Source organism: Macaca nemestrina, chromosome 17 (genome assembly GCF_043159975.1).
Source record: "Macaca nemestrina isolate mMacNem1 chromosome 17, mMacNem.hap1, whole genome shotgun sequence".
Lineage (NCBI taxonomy): Eukaryota > Metazoa > Chordata > Mammalia > Primates > Cercopithecidae > Macaca > Macaca nemestrina.
This window is the reverse complement of record NC_092141.1, coordinates 18,782,583-18,800,592: the sequence shown is the minus strand read 5'-3', so window position 1 is coordinate 18,800,592 and position 18,010 is coordinate 18,782,583. Positions and strand designations below refer to the sequence as shown.

Here is an 18,010-nt window from a genome sequence, read left to right as displayed (position 1 = left end):
CTAAAACATGTTTGGGGTGTATGTGATGATAGATGAGCTTCATAAAAGTTTTTCTTTCTTTCTTTCTTTCTTTTTTTCTTTCTTCCTTTCTTTCCTTCCTTCCTTCTTTCCTTCTTTCCTTCCTTCCTTCTTTCCTTCCTTCTTTCCTTCTTTCTTTTCTTTCCTTCCTTCCTTCCTTCTTTCCCTCCTTCTTTCCTCTCCTTCCCTCCCTCCTTCCTTCCTTCCTTCCTTCCTCTCCTTCTTCTTTCTTTCTTTCTTTCTTTCTTTCTTTCTTTCTTTCTTTCTTTCTTTCTTTCTTTCTTTCTTTCTTTCTTTCTTTCTTTCTTTCTTTCTTTCATTTTTGAAACAGAGTTTCGCTTTGTCACCCAGGCTGGAGTGCAGTGGCATAATTTTTGCTCACTGCAACCTTTGCCTCCCCGGTTCAAGTGATTCTCCTGCCTCAGCCTCGCGAGTAGCTGGGACTACAGGTGCCTGCCACCACACCCAGCAATTTTTTGTATTTTTAGTAGAGACAAGGTTTCGCCATGTTGGTCAGGCTGGTCTTGAACTCCTGACCTCAAATGATCCACCTGCCTCAGCCTCCCAAAGTGCTGGGATTACAGGTGTGAACCACTGCGCTGAGACAAAAATTTTTTTTCTTTTTTTAAATCAAACACTGTGAGCATCCCTCTAACATCCCTGACCCCCAAGTCTTGGTCCTTTCCCCAGGGAAGACAGCTGCTCATGTAATATCTTTGGGAGAATTAGAAAAAGGCTCCTGCGCTGGGTGGACTCAGCCCTCAGGCACCTGACTGGAGAATGCAGCACGGGCTGGACAGACCCCACTCTCCCCTGTGGCAGGGCAACTTTGTAACTTTGTGCCATACACAGCCTGACCAACTGTACAAGGAGGCCCTGCCTCCCCTGCCTTCACCGGCAGCGATGACTTTCATCATTTTGACACATGTACTTTCACCCCTTTTCTAAACCTTTACTTTCCTCTCTATTAATCCATGGAGAATATATAGGAGAGTTTTCTGTTTAAATGCACAAGAGGCATCATGTTCCACTTAACCTACGACTTGACTTTGCTCATTCAACAGCCTCTTTCCAGGAAGGCCACATAGGTCTACTCACTATAGACACCACACAGTTTTCCATACTGTGAACAATTCAAATAGAAATTTGAGTTGTTGGCCAGGTGCGGTGGCTCACGCCTGTAATCCCAGCACTTTGGGAGGCTAAGGCGGGCGGATCACGAGGTCAGGAGATCGAGACCATCCTGGCTAACACAGTGTAACCCCGTCTCTACTAAAAATAAAATAAAAATAAAAATAAAAAAATAGCCGGGTATGGTGGTGGGCACCTGTAGTTCCAGCTACTCGGGAGGCTGAGGCAGGAGAATGGCGTGAACCTGGGAGGCGGAGCTTGCAGTGAGCCGAGATCACACCACTGCACTCCAGCCTGGGTGACAGAGCAAGACTCCATCTCAAAACAAAAAAAAAAGAAAAATTGAATTGTTACCAATTTCTCAGCATCACACACAATGCTGAGATGAAAAGTCTCATGCAGGTATCTTCACACACCTGAGCAAACATTTCTACAGGAATAACTCCCCCCAACGGGATTCTTGGATCAAAGGGAAGCACACATGATTATTCTAGAAGTTGACAGGCATTGCCCAGTTGACGCCCTCACCCACAGGGCTCTTTCCCCACATCCATGGCAATATCGGGTCCTTGTTTTTAAATCTGTGCTGACCCAATGGGCAGAGAGTGGCACCTTGTCATGTCGTCTCCTGCCTGTTTGACCCAGAATTTTGTGGACGGTGGGTTTGGCAGCTGCTGGCACTTTTTCTGCACGTTCCCTCTTTGTGTCCTTTTCCAGATTGCTATTTCTTTGGAGTTTTTTCTTAGTGATTTGTAGTGTGCTTTAAAATAAAATCCTGTGTCTGCCATGGTCTGCAGGTGACAAATATTTCTTCTCAGCTAATTGTTTTACTTTCAGCCATGTTGGTGGGAACTTTGTGATTGGTCTTTGGAAGTTGCTCATGTTTATTTAATCAGATTTGTCATTCTTTCCCCTTGTCATTTCAGGGTTTGTCTTAGGAATTCTTCCCTCTTTCAATCCGCTCCTCCGCCTCCATCCACAGACCGGCTGGCGTTCTCTCTAGATCTGCCTCTCCCTCCATGCCATACTCTCGGGCCCTTCATGGTGCAGCCAGGTGGCCCTCTTCCTGCCCCTGCCCCTGAAGGAGAAAGCTCTAAGACCTGCTGTGTTCACGGCCCCATCCCATAGCCCCACCTCCACATGCCCACCTACCTCCTCAACATGCCTGAGCCCCTATTGCTTTCCTCTCGGAGCAGCCTCAGGTACAGAGACCAGGGACTCTGGTCTGACACTGAAGTCCTCCTATTTTTTTTTCTCTTTGATGCAGTTTCGCTCTTATTGCCCAAGCTATAGTGCAACGGCGTGATCAGCTGACTGCAACCTCTGCCTCCAGGGTTCAAGCAATTCTCCTGCCTCAGCCTCCCAAAGTACTGGGATTACAGATGTGAGCCACTGTGCTCACGTCTGTAATTCCCGGCATGTACTGGCAATCCACCCACTGATTCCAACGCCTGACCAAGATCCCCGGATGCAGAGCAGGCAGGTTTTGCCCGTAGCCATGAAGAAACCAAACCAGTGGGAGGTTCCCTTCCCATCTCTGCAAACATGTTGTTCCCAGGAGCTCTGCCTACCTTGAATGTCCCATTTCTAGCTCTAGGATTTGCATCTGACAGTGGAATGTGTGTTTATGAAGGGAAGACCACAGAAAAGAATCTTTTGGGAAAATAAATGATCTTCCCTCTTGGCCTGCTTTGAGAATGCAGATTTTCCTTGCACTTGGAGCTTTCCTTCTCTAGGCTATTTTCAATATAACAGTGGATGTGAGTTTGGCCTTGGAGCCAGACTACCTGGCTTCAAAGTCGCTTGCCACTTCCTACCTGGGACCTAAGGCAAGCCGTGGAGTTCTAGGTCCCTCACCTGTGAAACAGGAAGGACCACAGTGCCCATGTTGCATCATATACTTGCATACAGAGGCACACCCTACCTGCAAAAAACAAGGAGCAGGGTAAGGAAGCAGCTATCTTGGTCACGTTCCCCAGAAGCAGAGCCTGATTTGTATGGCAGTGACTGATGAAGGACAGGCACCCAAGGAGAGCGGTAAGGTAAAGGGGGTAGCAGACAGAGAGGGGAGAAGCCATGCAAGGCTGTGGCCCTAGGCAAAATCCTACAGAAACAGGTCCCTCAGGGGACTGTAGAGTGGAGTCACACCTCTGTTTTCCAGCCTGAGCTAAGGATCACACGTGTCACTCATTAGTGAAGGGCCATCCTGTGGCAGGGGGACAGTTCCAGCTCTCTGCAGAAGGGCCCAAGGGGCTCCAATAGCCTGATGACAGTCTTGCTGCAAAGAGTCATAGGTGTGGACAGTTGGAAACCAAGGCCATTAAGGCCAGGAAAGGGGCGCATAGGAAGGTACAAGGGGTCATGCTTCTGTGACCTACCTGTGGAGAGTGGACAGTAGCCACACAAGATAAAGATGAGCGTTCTGAATTCAGAGACCAGAAATGGAGGCTTTCACAAATATGCATGCACCATGCTTTTTCATGGGATAGTCTATCTGGAAGATCATTCCAGGCTGCAGTATGTAAAGCTATGTCATTCTTCTTTTTCACAGTTGCAGAGTTCACTGAGTGGCTACATTATTATAGAGCTCACCAACCTCTACTGATGGCTATTTAGATTCTTTCCAATCTTGCTATTACAAGAAAAACATACCACATTAAACATCCCTGTACTAAGGCCATCAGCACATTTGCAAGTGTCCCTGTAAATCTCTAGGAGTAAGTTTTCAGATCAAAAGGTATGTGCATTAAAAAAAAAGTGTTGGTAGTGGCTGTACCAGTTTATACTCCCGCCAGTAATGTACGAGAGAGCGTGTCTCCCACACCCACGCCAACACAGTGTTATCACAGTTTTGAATGATTGTCAATGTGATAAGTGAAAAATGGTCTTGAACTATAGTTTCTATTTGCACTTCTCTGGTTATAAATAAGGCTAAACATTGTTTATAAGCTCAAGAGCCATTTCTACTTCCTGCTCTGTGAACTATCTGTTCATGTCTATACTTTTGGGCATTTTTTCCAGAGGAGGATGGAGAGAGCAGAGAGAAAGAAAGAGAGATGGGGAAAGGGGCAAGAGATGACAAGAGAGACAGAGAAGCCAGAGAGGGAGAAAGGGAGAGAGGCAGAGAGACAGAGCAGGAGGTTGGGGCACTCTGGGTCCCAGTTTCCAGTGCAGCTGTAGGTCGCCATCACCTAACCACATGTGCCATAAAGTCCTCCTGCCAGCTGCTCACAGCCCCCGACAGCCCCTCCTCCTGGAGAATAAAACCTTTGGTGACTGCCCTTCCTCAATGGATTTTGGTTGTATCTAATGAACCGAGTCTTCCCGTCTATCACCTTCCTGGGCTCACCACTCCACTAAACACTGCACCCTCGGTTTGGGAGAACCAGTGGTGCCCCCATCTCACTAGGCTCCCGAGGAAGCTTGTGACCTAGGCTTAGGCCCGAAGTAGCCGGGTACCCACTGGGGCTCTCTTCTCCTTTCACTAAGACGAGAAAGAGACCAAAGAACGGTCTGCAGAGAGGGTGCCTGTGCAAACACCCAGGAAACCAGGGGCCTAAGCCGTCTTCATTTCCTAACAGCCACACATTCCCTTCCATGCCTCCTTAATGAGGGCATGAAGCACAGTGTACCTCTGTCCAGCTGTGTGCAAAGGTATGTGTGTGTGCATGTGTGTGTGTTGTGGGGGTGTGCAGTAGGCAGCAAGGAGAGGGCAGCTCCTGCTCAAAGCTGCAAGTCTCTCTGAAAGATCGAGATTCCCTGGACCACAGCAAGACAGTATGTTCATTGCATCCATTTTTATTAGCATTTAAACTTGTATTTTGAGTAGCATATAAACCTTAAGTTGGTTAACTATTCTTACAAGCGTTTACACAGTAAGATAAACACATGATAATGTACACTGAAATTATGCACCCTCGCCCACCCGCCACCCCCACCAAAATTATCTTGCAAACCTACGCCCAGCAAAGGATCCCGTAGCGCACTTTGGGAGGTGTAGACAGGAAGCCTGGGGCTCCATTGCTCTTTCCATCTTTTTACCATCTGTGGGCTACCAGGCTGCGTTGGTTTGCTAGGGCTCCCTTAAAGTACCACAGACTGGGCAGCTTCAGCAACAGAATCTCACTGTCTCGCAGTCCTGCAGGCTGTAGGTCCAAGAGCAAGGTGTTGGCAGTGTAGGTCTCTTTCCAGGGCGGTCCAGGAAGGCTCTGTTCCAGGCCTCTCTTCTGGTATGTAGGTGGCTTTCCCTGTGTCTCTTTACCTCGTCTTCCCTCTATGCGTGTCTCTGTGTGCCCTTTTATAAGGACATCAGTCATACTGAATTGGGCACCCCCTACTGACCTCATTTTTCATTTTAACTTATTTCTATAAGATGCTATCTCCAAATAAGATCACATTCTCAGGCACTGGGGCTAAGGACATCAACACAGGAATTTCAGGGGACAAGTTCAACCCATCACACAGGCCCTCCCCGAGGCCACCTCTGCGTCATCTTTGTCTACAGGCAAGTTGGCATCTAAAAAGTGTCTGCCCAAGACATGCGTCTGGCCCATGGTACAGCCAGTCCACACAGCCAATGGTGAGATCCGGGTGGCATTGTTTCCTCACCACCATGCCTCATGCAAGCAGCTGCCTTCTTATAACAGGGTGGACACAAATCCTGGCACTGGTGCAATCACTTGCTGGCTGTGCGTGAAGTAGCCCCACGTCAGTGTGCTGCAAAGATGCGGCTTAGAATGTTACGGCTTGTGTGAAAGATGCGCAGATTTCTATTCCTTCTGATTTGTGGTTTCAAGTTCAGCTTGTCTGAACCCAAAGGGCTCTGTAGGATGCCTCTGGAACAGCCGGGCTGTTTAAGGGTGCTGAAAAGACAAGGTACCCAGGCTCAACCCAGCTTCATTCACACAAATAATCTTGTTGACGTATTTTTTGGTCAGTTTTTAAATTGATCTTTTGTATAATTTTTTTTAAGAAAGAGGTCCTTTGGCAGAAAGAAAATCTGAAACTCTAAATACCTAAATACTGTCCATTTTATCCATGTGTTTTTGGTCCTACCCCCCAAATATATCCTGATTCCAGCCATTTGTCATGACTGCTTTAATCTGAGCTCCCATCATTTTTCGCCTGGATTACTGTACCAGCCTCCCCGATGGCCTCCCTGCTGCCATCTGGCCCTCTCCTCAGGACTCAGCAAGATTTTTCTGCAAAGGACCTGGTAGTAAGCATCTTGGGTTTCATGGACCCTGTGGTCTTTGTTGCACCTACTCAACAATTACTCAGCTCCGCCACTGCAACCCCAAAGCAGCCACAGACAAGAAGTGAACACGGGGGAGGAACTGTGGCTCCAATAAATCTTTATTCACTACAACAGGAGGGGGACTGCATCTGGATTGTGGGCCATAGTTTGCCAACCCCTGCCTGACTTCATGGCAACACTGACCTTCATATTTATGCCTCTTAAAAACATGTGTAAGCCGAGTGCAGTGACTTATGCCTGTAATCCCAACACTTTGAGAGGCCGAGGCTGGAGGATTGCTTGGGGTCAGGAGGTCCAGATGAGCCTGGATAACACAGCGAGATCCTGTCTCTATAAGAAACCATTTCAAAATAAACCAGGCATGGGGGCCCACACATGTAGTCCCAGCTACTGAGGAGGCTGAGGTGGGAGGATTGCTTAAGCCTGGGAAGTCAAGGCTGTAGTGAGCTGTGTCTGGGCCACTGCACTTCAGCCTGGGTGACGGAGCAAGACTCTCTCTCTCGATGTGTGTGTGTGTGTGTGTGTGTGTAATGTGTGTGTGTGTGATGGTTGTCTACAAGACACACCTTTAATTAATCACAGCCAGCCCTCAAATAATCCGCATAGTGTAGGACCCTTACAACGCTACACTCCCAACTCTTCTCCCCACCCATCTTTTGTTTTCTTTCTTTCCACGGATTCTGTGACCATCTTCCTCTCCTCATTGACTCTGCGTGAAGGGGATTCCTGGTGGGGGAAGGGTAGCCGGTGAGAAATGAAGTACCAAGAAACTAGCAAAGGGTCTTCTGGCTGTTTGGGGAGAGTCCTTGTGTCATCCCCAGCCTAGTCTCAAGGGTTCTGGGCTGGTCACCCTGCGGTCTCTGTGCTGTGTCTCTGGATCTGGCCTCCATGGGAAGGACCCTGGGAGACCCAGCAGAGTCGGGTGCCTGGGTTGACAAACATCCTCCTGTTCCTCTGGCTGTGTGGCTCAGGGATAGGCCCAGACAGTGTGTCCAGGTGTGCCAGGTCACATCACCGCCCCCTTTGTGATGGGCCCAGAGGACCTTGTGGTGCAAGCATGAAGCTCGACACCCGGAGCCTGGGACCAACTGCCCCTCCCTGTGTCCTGGAGTTGGGGTTCAGTCCTGAGAAGACTTTCAATCACCCGTGGGTGCTGATGAGGGGAGGGAGAGGTCTGTCAACTGAGAGGGGCCATTGCTAGGGACTCAGCACCACCACTCAGGGGTCTGGTCAGTGGGGGTCTGGTCAGCAGGGATTGAACTCTGGGGCTCAGACATAGAAAAGCTGGTCAGTGACCCTTTCTCCTTTTTCAGCTCTTGCCGCACCTGCAGAGAGAGAGGAACTTCCAGTGCCTGCTCTGGAGCCAGAGCCCACAGCATGGGGAAGGCCCCATCCAGAGGCAGCACTGCAGCTAGAGGTAGCTCCAGAGCCCTCCGGGCCCTGCACCGGCATAGCCAAAGACCAGCCAAGCAAGGAACTGCCAGACCTCATGCTACCTGCCATGGCCACTGGCTTCAACCCTGCAGCTGAGAGCGTAGCTGGAGATAGACGTGGCAGAGAGGAGGTTGCAAGCAAGGCCCAGCCAGCAGCTCCCACGCTGCCCCTAGTCCTGGGCATGGTGCGAGCCTTGGTGTCGGAGGCCAGGGTGTTAAGCCTGGGTTCCTCTACCTCACTAAAGAGAGGCCTTTTTTATTTACTAGAGCCACAGCCCTGCTGCATCAGGACCTTTTCATTTTGCCGGTGCTGGGGCTGTCTATCTGCAAGTTGGAGGTGCTTGAGGGCAGGAAAAGGAGGCTGCGAGAAAGAGTTCCAACAGCTCCTCCTGCTCCCAGAGGTGGCCTGCTCTTCCATGAGAGCAGAAAAAGAAGCCTGTGAATAAGGATTCCAGCAGCTCCTCCTGCTCCCAGAGGTGGAGTCCTCCTCCAGGTATGGAGGTCTCTCCGCTACTGGGCTTCTGGGCTGTTTGCCCCTGATTTTCTCCCTGGGACAGGCTCTTCTTAACAGGCAGGCAAGGGGCGTGGGGACCAGGTGGGGGCTTCAAAGGGTACAGCATCAAATCTTCCAAACTCAGCACTTGTGCCCCAGGTTCTCCAATCTGTCTTCTGCCCTAGGATTTATTCTTACTGTTAAATTACCAGTTTATGCAAATGACATTTAAATAAAGTTTGATTTCTGAAACGTCATGCCTTTTTGAACTCCCTAATGTTAGATGGTGTTTTTGAGGAGATCCTAAAATCTCTGATAGTTGAGTCTTTTGTTGCAGTTGTTTGTGTGATTGAGTTACCACCAAATCAACTGTTATTGGAAACCTTTCAGGTATGGCTTTTAAAAGACCTTGACCTACTCTGGCCTGTTTTGACCCTCCAGTTTATTGTGGAAAGAAGGGTCATGTAGTTTCATGTCTCCGGCAGAATATCTCCGGCAGATCAATCACTTTCCTCCATCCATAGCAGGGAGGAGTCATGGCACCCCAGAGGGTTACTGGGAGGAGGAGGTGAGGTGGTGTATGGAATCCAGCCCTGCCACACAGACCTAGCACGTTACACCCTAGCTGAGTCCCCTGCTAAGGAAGGGGCACACCCTCTGCCCTCTGCCCTCAACCGTCAGCCACCCATCCCCCACCTGCACCCCCAGGACTGCCCCAGATGGGGATGTCTGCGATTGGGGAGGACACATAGATGTTCTGATGCTAGCTACAGGACCTGGGGTGGTGACAGTGACAAGGATCTGGGTGCATATAGGAGTTGGGCAGCCAGGTCTGGCCAGAGCAGTGACACATGCATCCACACATTAATGCACTCACATACATGTGCACGCTCACCTGCACAAACACACTGCACACACCCATGTTGTAACTTCAGGGACGGGAGGATGCTGACTCTGGACCCTGCTGACCCAGGCAAGGGCCCTCTGTAATGGGTGCCATGATTCCACAATGTCACTGCTGCTGACTATCCACCTGTCTACTTGCCTGCCCTCTCTGTGCCTGGAGCTCTTGGAGACAAGACACACAGCGGTGTCTGGTTCTGCATAGAGGAGGCTTTCCTAAGTGAGAGGCACAGCTGGATCAGCAGGCTCAGGTGAGTGTGACCTGCTGTGTTCCCTCCCTGCTGACGTGGGACACTCGCTACCTGGTGGGCAGTGCTGTCCTCTGGGCAGGTGCTGAGGAGGGCCATCCCTGAGCACTCACCAGGTGCCCATTCTGCACTGACTGTGTAGACGGTTGTTTCCTGCATCCTCACAGCAACTCTGTGGGGTGGGTGCTGTCCCCAAATGTACCCGTTTGACAAGTGAGCTGTCTAGGGTCAGAGGAGCCGATACTGGCCCAGGGACCCAGATGTGAGCCTGGGATGTGCTCTCAGCCCTGCCCTGGGCTGTGCTGGGCTCAAGCCCTGACCTCTGCGGCCTCCCTGCCCTGGATTCCAAATCTCCCTGGGGTTCTGGACTTCAGTGGGGCAGAGACTGGCCCCGGAAGAGGCACTAAAATGGAGGCCCTGCATGTGGGTGGTGGGGGAGGCGGGGGTTCTCAGTCCAATCCTGTGCCTTAAGGTGGAAGGAGGTCTCACCAAGAATTCAGACTTCAGGTGTGATCACTGATGGTCCCTGTGGGCCTCACTGGACACATGGGGTCCTTCGTCTAGGAGTGGGGTGGGGAGCCCTCTGCCCTTGAGCAGTTGTGGAAAATGAAGGAGCTCTGGAGGGCTGCCTGGAGGGTGATGACTGTCCCTCCTGGTCAAAGGGGCTTGGAGACTGAGACCTTCTGCAAGCAGCCCTTTCTCTGACTGATCCCCTGGTGGTCTTGCCCTTCCTTCACCCCCAGTATTCCTTGGGGAGATGGTCCCCCTCCTGGGTATTATCTGGGACCAAGGCCCCAGAGTTCTCTTGTTCTTTCTTGGTGACCTGGGAAAATAAAGCCCCTTCCTGTATTGACAGCTGGGAATTGTGGAGTCTGCCATCCCTCCACCTGAGATGGGGTCTCCACGAGCACAGAGGCTACTATGGATGCAATAGATCATTTTCCCCAAACCAAACACCCTCCTGGCTTGGCTGGCATTGTTCCTGAAGAGGCTTCCCTGGCCAGAGTGCGTGAGAATTGGAGTAGGACGGAGCAGTCACCAGTTATCTTGCTTCCTACAGAAAACTGGGCATCTTCATGGAGATTGATCCTATGCAGATCTCCGCTCCTGACCACATCTGCCTCCAGGTGCCCGGAAAAGCTCATCGTGAGCCCTTGACGCTTGGCATGGTGGACACCATTTGCCCAGCTAGGGTAGGTGTGTATCCATCTGAGAGCATTTGAGAACAATAGGCCTCTCTTTCCATGTTGCCCTGTGCTCAAATCCTCAGGAAGGAGCCCACCCCAGGTGGGATGCAAGGATTCTAGAGACTGGGGAGGGGGTGGGGTCACTGGGTCCGGCCCCCTGTCACCTGGAGGGGGTGGTAGAATGGGGCTCCTCAGGCCGGAGGGTGTCTAGGGGTGTGGCAGGACTGGTTTGGGTGTTGTCTGGAGCACTCGGGTACAGCAGAACCATTGGATGACTTGGTCTTGTGGGATGGTGATGGATGAGGTCATGGATACCCTGCATGTGCATGGGTGAGGGGACATTATTGACAAGTATGAGCAGGTACAGGTAGGGCCACTCCCTTGAGGGAGGTGGGACCTTGTCTCCTTCACTGTGCCTGGTCAAAGGCTCCCGGGCTCCCTAAGATCACAGGGCCAGGACAGGCTGTCCATGCCCTTGAGACCCCAAACGACTCACCTTGCCCCCCTCTCCCTGACGCCCTCTCGGTCACAGGGACATGGAGCTGGGGCAGCAGTGGACATGGTGTATGAGCATGTTGACATCTGGAAATCCACCGATTGCCTCGGGATTGTGTGGTGAGTCCTCTGACCCCTGACACATCGGTCTCACCTCAGGGACAGGTTTTGTTTTTAGAAAGATTCTCTGAGGCAGTATATCTCTCCCTGGCTCTGGCCAACCTCCTCTCCAGGGTCAGAACTCCTTCCTGCTCTTCTGCAGGTCCAGCCCGTGGTCAAGGTTAGGGCAGAGCCTCGAGGCCCATCTAGGGAGCTCGGGAGAGTGGGTGGGACAGACAGGGGCTGGGTCTGACCCCTGGGCTCTCAGCACTTAGGTCTCCACATCAGCAGGAGAAGAAGGGGCAGCCTGTGGGTCTGGCCCTGTCCCCTTAGGGGCTGTGCTGGTGAGATCTGCGGATGGTGGCCACAGGCTAGGGGACCCCTGGCCAGGCCTGTGGGCCATCGTGTAGCAGGTCTCCGAGGGCTCATGAGGCCCAGCTGAGGCATCCTATAGGGAGGGGCATGGAGATATCAACAGCTGTGACCCTGGGAGGCTGGCAGAGAAGAAGGGTAGGACCTGGCCTGGGCATCTCACGGTGAGGCCAGTGGGGCAACAGAGCGTGCAGCTAGCTGAAGGCCCTGGGAGTGGTGCAGGGAAGGCATCTGGGCCTGGTAAGAGGAGCCCAGACTGGAGCCTGCCCCTCAGGACTCACGGGATGGAGAGAGGGAGGAGCCTGGTGGAGGGGGCGGGGTAAGCCCCTGAGACCTGCCACTTCTGGGATGCACCTGAACCAAGTCAGCCCAGGGTGGATCTGACAGCCTTAGGAGGACAACAGATGGGGTAGGCAAGGAACAGTGGCTCACCTGGGAGCACTCAGTGGGGGCACTTGGTCAGTCCCCAAGGCTCTGCATGGCCCTCCAGAGACTCTGGTTCCCGCTGGCTCAGTCAGCAGCATTCAGGGTGGATGGAGGGGCTGAGTCAGCACAGGTAGGACAGCCAGGCACCCCATGTCCCAGCTGCTGCAGTGGCTGGGAGGAGGCTGAGGGATGAAGGCTGACTGCCCTGAGAGCCAGCTTTGGCTGGAGGTTGGTGGTGGGTCCAGCCCTACTGCCTGCAGAGTCCTTGGTCACCCTTGTCAACCCAGCTTTCTCCCCAGCATGCTGGACAGCCCAGGGAAAGACCTGGGGGTTTGATGCCTAGGCTCTGGCAAGAAGAGGGTCACAGAAAGGCCAGGGTGGGCCACAGTCTCTGGGCTGGGCAGGATGGGGGAAGATGGGGAACAGGCAGGGTCAGTGTCCAGGGTGCAAGGAGAGGCAGGTGCACACTAGGAGGTCAGACCCTGCAAGGCCCATGGGGAGTGTCAGGTGCGAAGGGCTCCAGGTGTGTCCTCAGGGCACTGGGCAGCTCTCAGGCCAGGCTCTCTGGACATTGGTGGGTGATGGGGTCACTCCCAAGGCACTGCTGTCAGTCAGGACTTGGCCACCCACCCTAGGCGGCACCCATCCTGTCTCAGGACTGGACTTTGTTGGCTCCCACAGAGGGTGCCGCCTCCAGCCCAGGAGGGGCATTCCCATTGTGCAGCCTGAGGCCCCTCGCGGGCCCCGAGTGGTCCCCGCCAGGCCAGCCTTGAACTCGCAATTTCTAGGGTCCCAGTGCCTCACGAGGATCAGGTGCCCAGCGCCGTAGGGAGGCCGTTGCCTTCCTTCCCTGTGCCTTCCTCCGGGCTGAGACTTAGGGTGGATGGGAGGGCTGGGGCCCTCTCAGGGAGGGGGATGGCTCCTGACCTGGGCAGGTCCTCAGCTCTGTCTGAGTTGACTTACAGTGAGACGAAGCTGGCTCCTGTCAGTGCCTTGGAGGTGAAGATAAGAGCCTGTGCCTGCTGTGTGGGAGGTTGCCCCAGGGATAGGAGAACCAGGGCTGGTGGGCGAGGCAGAGGGGTGGCCTGTGGGCCAAGGTGGTGGTGACTGGGAGTGACACACTGTCACTGAGAGAAACGGCAGTTCCTGCTCCACCTGAACCCAAGACCCTGCCCCGTGGTGGTTCAACCAAAACCCGAACCAAGAACCACAGTCTTGCTCAGAAGTCACTGCCTTACTGTCTTCTTGTTCCAGGACCCCAGCTGAAGGCTTGGAAATAACCAAAACACAGGGTTTTTGTGGTCTGAGGATGCTGACTCCTGGCATCAGGGGGCCAGGTAACTGGTGCCCATTCTATCAGAGGGTCTCAGCCTCCCAGGGTCTACCCTTTCCTGGCTTGTTTCAGTTCCTGGAGTCCAGGACCCAGCATCCATGGGCCACTACCAGAGGCCAGACAGCTCTGCTAACTCCATCCTGGCTCATTTGAGAGCAAAGATGGCAGGAAATAAAACCACTGACAAGTGACTGAAGATGCTTGGAGACTGGTCAAAATATAAGAACAGCAAGAAGGTAACATGGGGAGGGAGTGGCCCCCATGACTGCTCTCTGCAGAGCCAGGAGACAGGTGCCCATGGCCGTGACCTGGCACCGTCTGCCTCTCAGCAGGTGGGTGGCACCTTGTCCTCACCCAGAGGACACCAGACCTGGTTGCCAGGCTTTTGCCCATCCATGCAAGCATCGCCTTTCTGGGAGAAAACCTAATACCAGGACCTGGGCCACCCCTAGCTCAGGGGTATGGACGCATCCAGGTGACCCGAAAAAAGGAAAAGGTCCAGGTCAGAGTGCACAACCCTGAGTGCTCCTCCATACTTTCAAATGTCGGGGGAGGCCTGCCTCTCCCTGGGAACCGAGGAGCCAAAGGCTGGAGACTTCCAGAACCCTTAGGCTCTGCTCCACCCAGGGTCGCCCTGTGTTGTCTCACTAAAGCGTTTTGTCTGTTTCTGTCTCGCAGGGTTTACAGAGGAATTCCCTCCACCATTGAAGGACTGGGCGTGCTCACTCCTTCTAGACATTGAGTAAGTCAAGACTGAGAACCCAGGGGAATACAAGGTAAGGCCCTCCCATACTCGGCCAAGGCAGGACAAACAGGCCAGACCATGTCAGGAGCCCAAGCCTCCAGCTGGAGGGAACATCGAGCCCGGGTTGGGAGTGGGGGCTGTGGTCAGACACACATCCTGGGCACAGATGGTGACTCAGGCACCACAGGTGCAGTAGGCTCTGCTGACCCTCCCTGGTTTCAGCAAAAAAGGAGCTTTCTGCAGAAGGAAACCTTCCTCCTTTCCTTCCAGAAGTACTGACGGTGTGATGACTGCCGTTTGAGGCAGGGAGTCTTTTGTGTGTTCTGAGGCTGCTTCCTCCTTTTGGCCCTGCCTGTAGGTCATGAAGAAGAAGGGCAACAGGTCCCCACATGATGTTTAGAGAGCGATATGGAGTCAAGGCATGTGGTGTTTAGAGAACGATTCAGTGTCAAGTAAGGCCTTTCTGGGCTACAGGAGTCCTAGGGCAATCCAGAGGGATGAGAGCTTCCCCAGGGCAGAGGCCAGGGTCACCGAGGTGGGCTCACAGAGCCACCAAGAGCTCTTCTGGCCAGGGAGCAGCCAGCATTATGGATTGAGCACCTCCCAGGTTCCCCTGGACTGGGCTGGGGCATATAATGCAGAAAGATGAAAAGTGCTCTCCATGATCCATGGAGGCTGAGGTGGGCAGATTGCCTGAGGTCAGAAGTGTGAGACCAGCCTGGCCAACATGATGAAACCCTGTCCCTACAAAACATATAAACATTTGCCTTGCATGGGGGTGTATGCCTGTGGTCCCAGCTACTCAGGAGGCTGATATGGAAATATCAAAGCAAGGTGATTCAAGGGTCTGCTAGAAAACATTTAACCAAAATAAAATACCCATTACATTCAAAGGAGAAGGGCAAGAGGTCCCCACATGATGTTTAGAGAGCGATACGGAGTCAAGTAAGGCATGTGGTGTCTAGAGAACGATTTGGTGTCAAGTAAGGCCTATTTTCAAAGGTTCAGAAATTTAAATATTTCACAATAGACGTTTTCTTCAATTTCTAAAACTAGATACAGAATGAAAATGCTCAGTTTTCATATAATCGCTTTAGTCACTCATAGACCTGTGTTTACAAAAGAAAGGCAACAGTGATCTTCTCTTTCAACACAAAAAGATCTATATCTGCTGAAAATTCCTTAAAAGACTCTTTATACAACCGTATTTGTCCTTCACTTTCATAGATCACCGGATTTGTGTTCAGCAGTTTAAAAAAACCTCTCTATTCGTGTATGCATCCATATATGGATGTGTCTATCTACATATGTAGATATGTGCGAATGTTTGCATGTAAGTGTGTACCTATCTATGATCTATCTAGTCCCTTGGTTCTCATCTGTGATGCCACGATTCAATCAAAGAAAAGCAATATGGCATCACTGCTGTGACACGGTTACTGAACGTGCAGTATAGCGTAGGATTTGGTCAGCCTCCTCAACCATTTTCTTGTCTACTTGATTTTAGAGTCGTTTCTTACTATCAGGCAGATACTAATTAGTTGATATTAAAACCAGCCCTTGTTTAGGCATTTTACTTCAATAATATAGTTTTCATTGTTTAGACATTTTGTAAGCTTAACCTTTCTCTTGCTATCTCTCTAGAAAGATGACAAGACTGCATTTATAGTTTTGCAGCTACAGATAATTGTACAAATAACTAAATATGTGGAATCGTTAATGTGTGTCAAGCACTGTACTAGGCATATTATATACATAATTTATTTACTCTATATAGCCACAGTATAAACTAGTTACCATTTAATCCACATTTTTCAGATAAGGAAAATGAGGTACAGAGAATTTGAGAAATATACGTACATTACACTAGTAGGATGTAGCAAAACCCCCATTTAAACCCACATTTCTCCCCAAAGAGCTTAAACTCCTTTTATGTTATACTGATTTGATACTTATCACTTTTGAGTCTCAGTTTTCTCATCTAAGAACTATACTACTTCATTTATTCATTAACTCTCAGTCACTTGTGCTAGGTTATATGGAGGTGGAGGCACAAGGATTAACCAGGAACAAAACAGACTGTGTATGCTGTCAAGGGCATAACTTTCCAGTCAGAAGAGTCAGAGAGACAGGAAATAAATGACTGTAACATGTCATGTGGTGACAAGAACTTTTATGAAAAATGAAACAGACTAAAGTAGAGAGAAAGTGTTGTATTGGAAGCACTATTTTATATCCTATGTGGAAAATTCTGCTAATGAGACATTTGAATAGCAAGAAGAAGATTCTAGGCAAAAAGTAAGACAAATCTAAGAAGAAGGATGTTCTAGGAAGAACTTGTCCATCAGTGATGCCAGAGCAAAGTGCACAAGGGGAGGATGGTAGATGACAGTTTCAGAGCAATGCCACGAACTAAATAATACAGGGCCTTGGAAGACATTGTGGTCAGTTACTGTCCAACCAGGAGACTGAAACTGCACAGTAATTTGAATAAGGGAAATTGAACGTAAATAACTGTTAACTATTTCAGGGAATTATCTCTTAAAGCAGAGGTGTCCAATCTTTTGGCTTCCCTTGGCCACATTGGAAGAATTATCTCGGGCCACACATAAAACACATGAACACTAATGATGGCTAATAAGCTAAAAAACACACACACACACACACACAAAAAAACTCATAGTGATTTTTTGTTTGTTGTGGGTTTTTTGTTGTTGTTGTTGTTTTGTTTGTTTGTTTGTTTTTGAGAGAGTCTCACCCTGTTGCCAGACTGGAGTGCAGTGGCGCGATCTCGACTCACTGCAACCTCTGCCTCCTGGGTTTAAGGGATTCTCCTGCCTCAGCCTCCCAAGTAGCTGGAACTAGAGGCACAGGCACAGCCAACTTTTGTAGTTTTAGTAGAGACGAGGTTTCACCATGTTGGCCAGCATAGTCTCGATCTCTAGACCTCGTGATCTGCCTCCCTCGGCCTCCCAAAGTTCTGGGATTACAGGCGTGAGCCACTGCACCCAGCCTGTTGTTCTGTTTTTTGAGACAGTCTTACTCCGTCACCCAGGCTGGAGTATAGTGGCATGATCTTGGCTCACTGCAACCTCTGCCTCCATACTCAGTCCATTCTCATGCCTCAGCCTCCCGAGTAGGTGGGATTACAGGCATGTGCCACCACACCTGGCCAATTTTTGTACTTTTAGTAGAGAGAGATGGGTTTTCACCATGTTGACCAGGCTGGTCTTGAACTCCTGACCTCAAGTGATGTGCCTGCCTCAGCCTCCCAAAGTCCTGGGATAACAGGCGTGAACCACTGGGCACCCAGTCAAAAATCTCATAGCGTTTTAAGAAAGTTTACAAATTGGTGTCAGGCCTCATTCAAAGCAGCCCTGGGCTACGGGTTGGACAAACTTGTGAAAGGCCAAGCAAACACACACACAGAATAGGGACAGCAAAATCAGGGAGCTGCCACCGCACTCTCCAGAGCTTCAGGCAAGCAGTGCAGAAGAAACCAATCTGGAAGAACCCCCTGCATACACCAGAACTGAGCGCTAGACCTCCTTGGAGAGGGTGAGGATGTGGCCTGCTTGATAGCAGAGAATTTTGCTGAGGTGCTACACTGACAAAACACTGGGAAGCTGCTCCCCTACATGCTGCCTGTGACCTACTCTGTCCCCAGAGAGGTGATGACCACCGTTGGCTGTAGTCCCCCACAAGGGCAAGGTAAGAGGAACACTCAGAACTAGAAAGAGCCCCAACCTTCAGCGTCCCTCTAGCAGATGCTACAGATGAAGTTTCACACCGTTCCACAGACAAGGCAAAGCCGGCGAGCAGGGTAAAGGGGGAAGTTTGGAACTGATGGTAATCAGCTCAACAGTGCAA

General features: G+C 51.0%; 1 protein-coding gene across 1 annotated transcript; it reads left to right on the top strand.

Moving 5' to 3' along the window:
• Positions 1 to 285: 285 nt before the first annotated feature.
• Positions 286 to 14,754, top strand: LOC105491041 (envoplakin like). Its single transcript, XM_071082472.1, has 2 exons — positions 286 to 7,578; positions 7,720 to 14,754. Exons 1-2 carry the CDS (start codon positions 7,464 to 7,466, stop codon positions 8,283 to 8,285), a joined length of 681 nt encoding a protein of 226 aa, XP_070938573.1. The 5' UTR covers positions 286 to 7,463; the 3' UTR covers positions 8,286 to 14,754.
• The last annotated feature ends 3,256 nt before the right edge of the window (positions 14,755 to 18,010 follow it).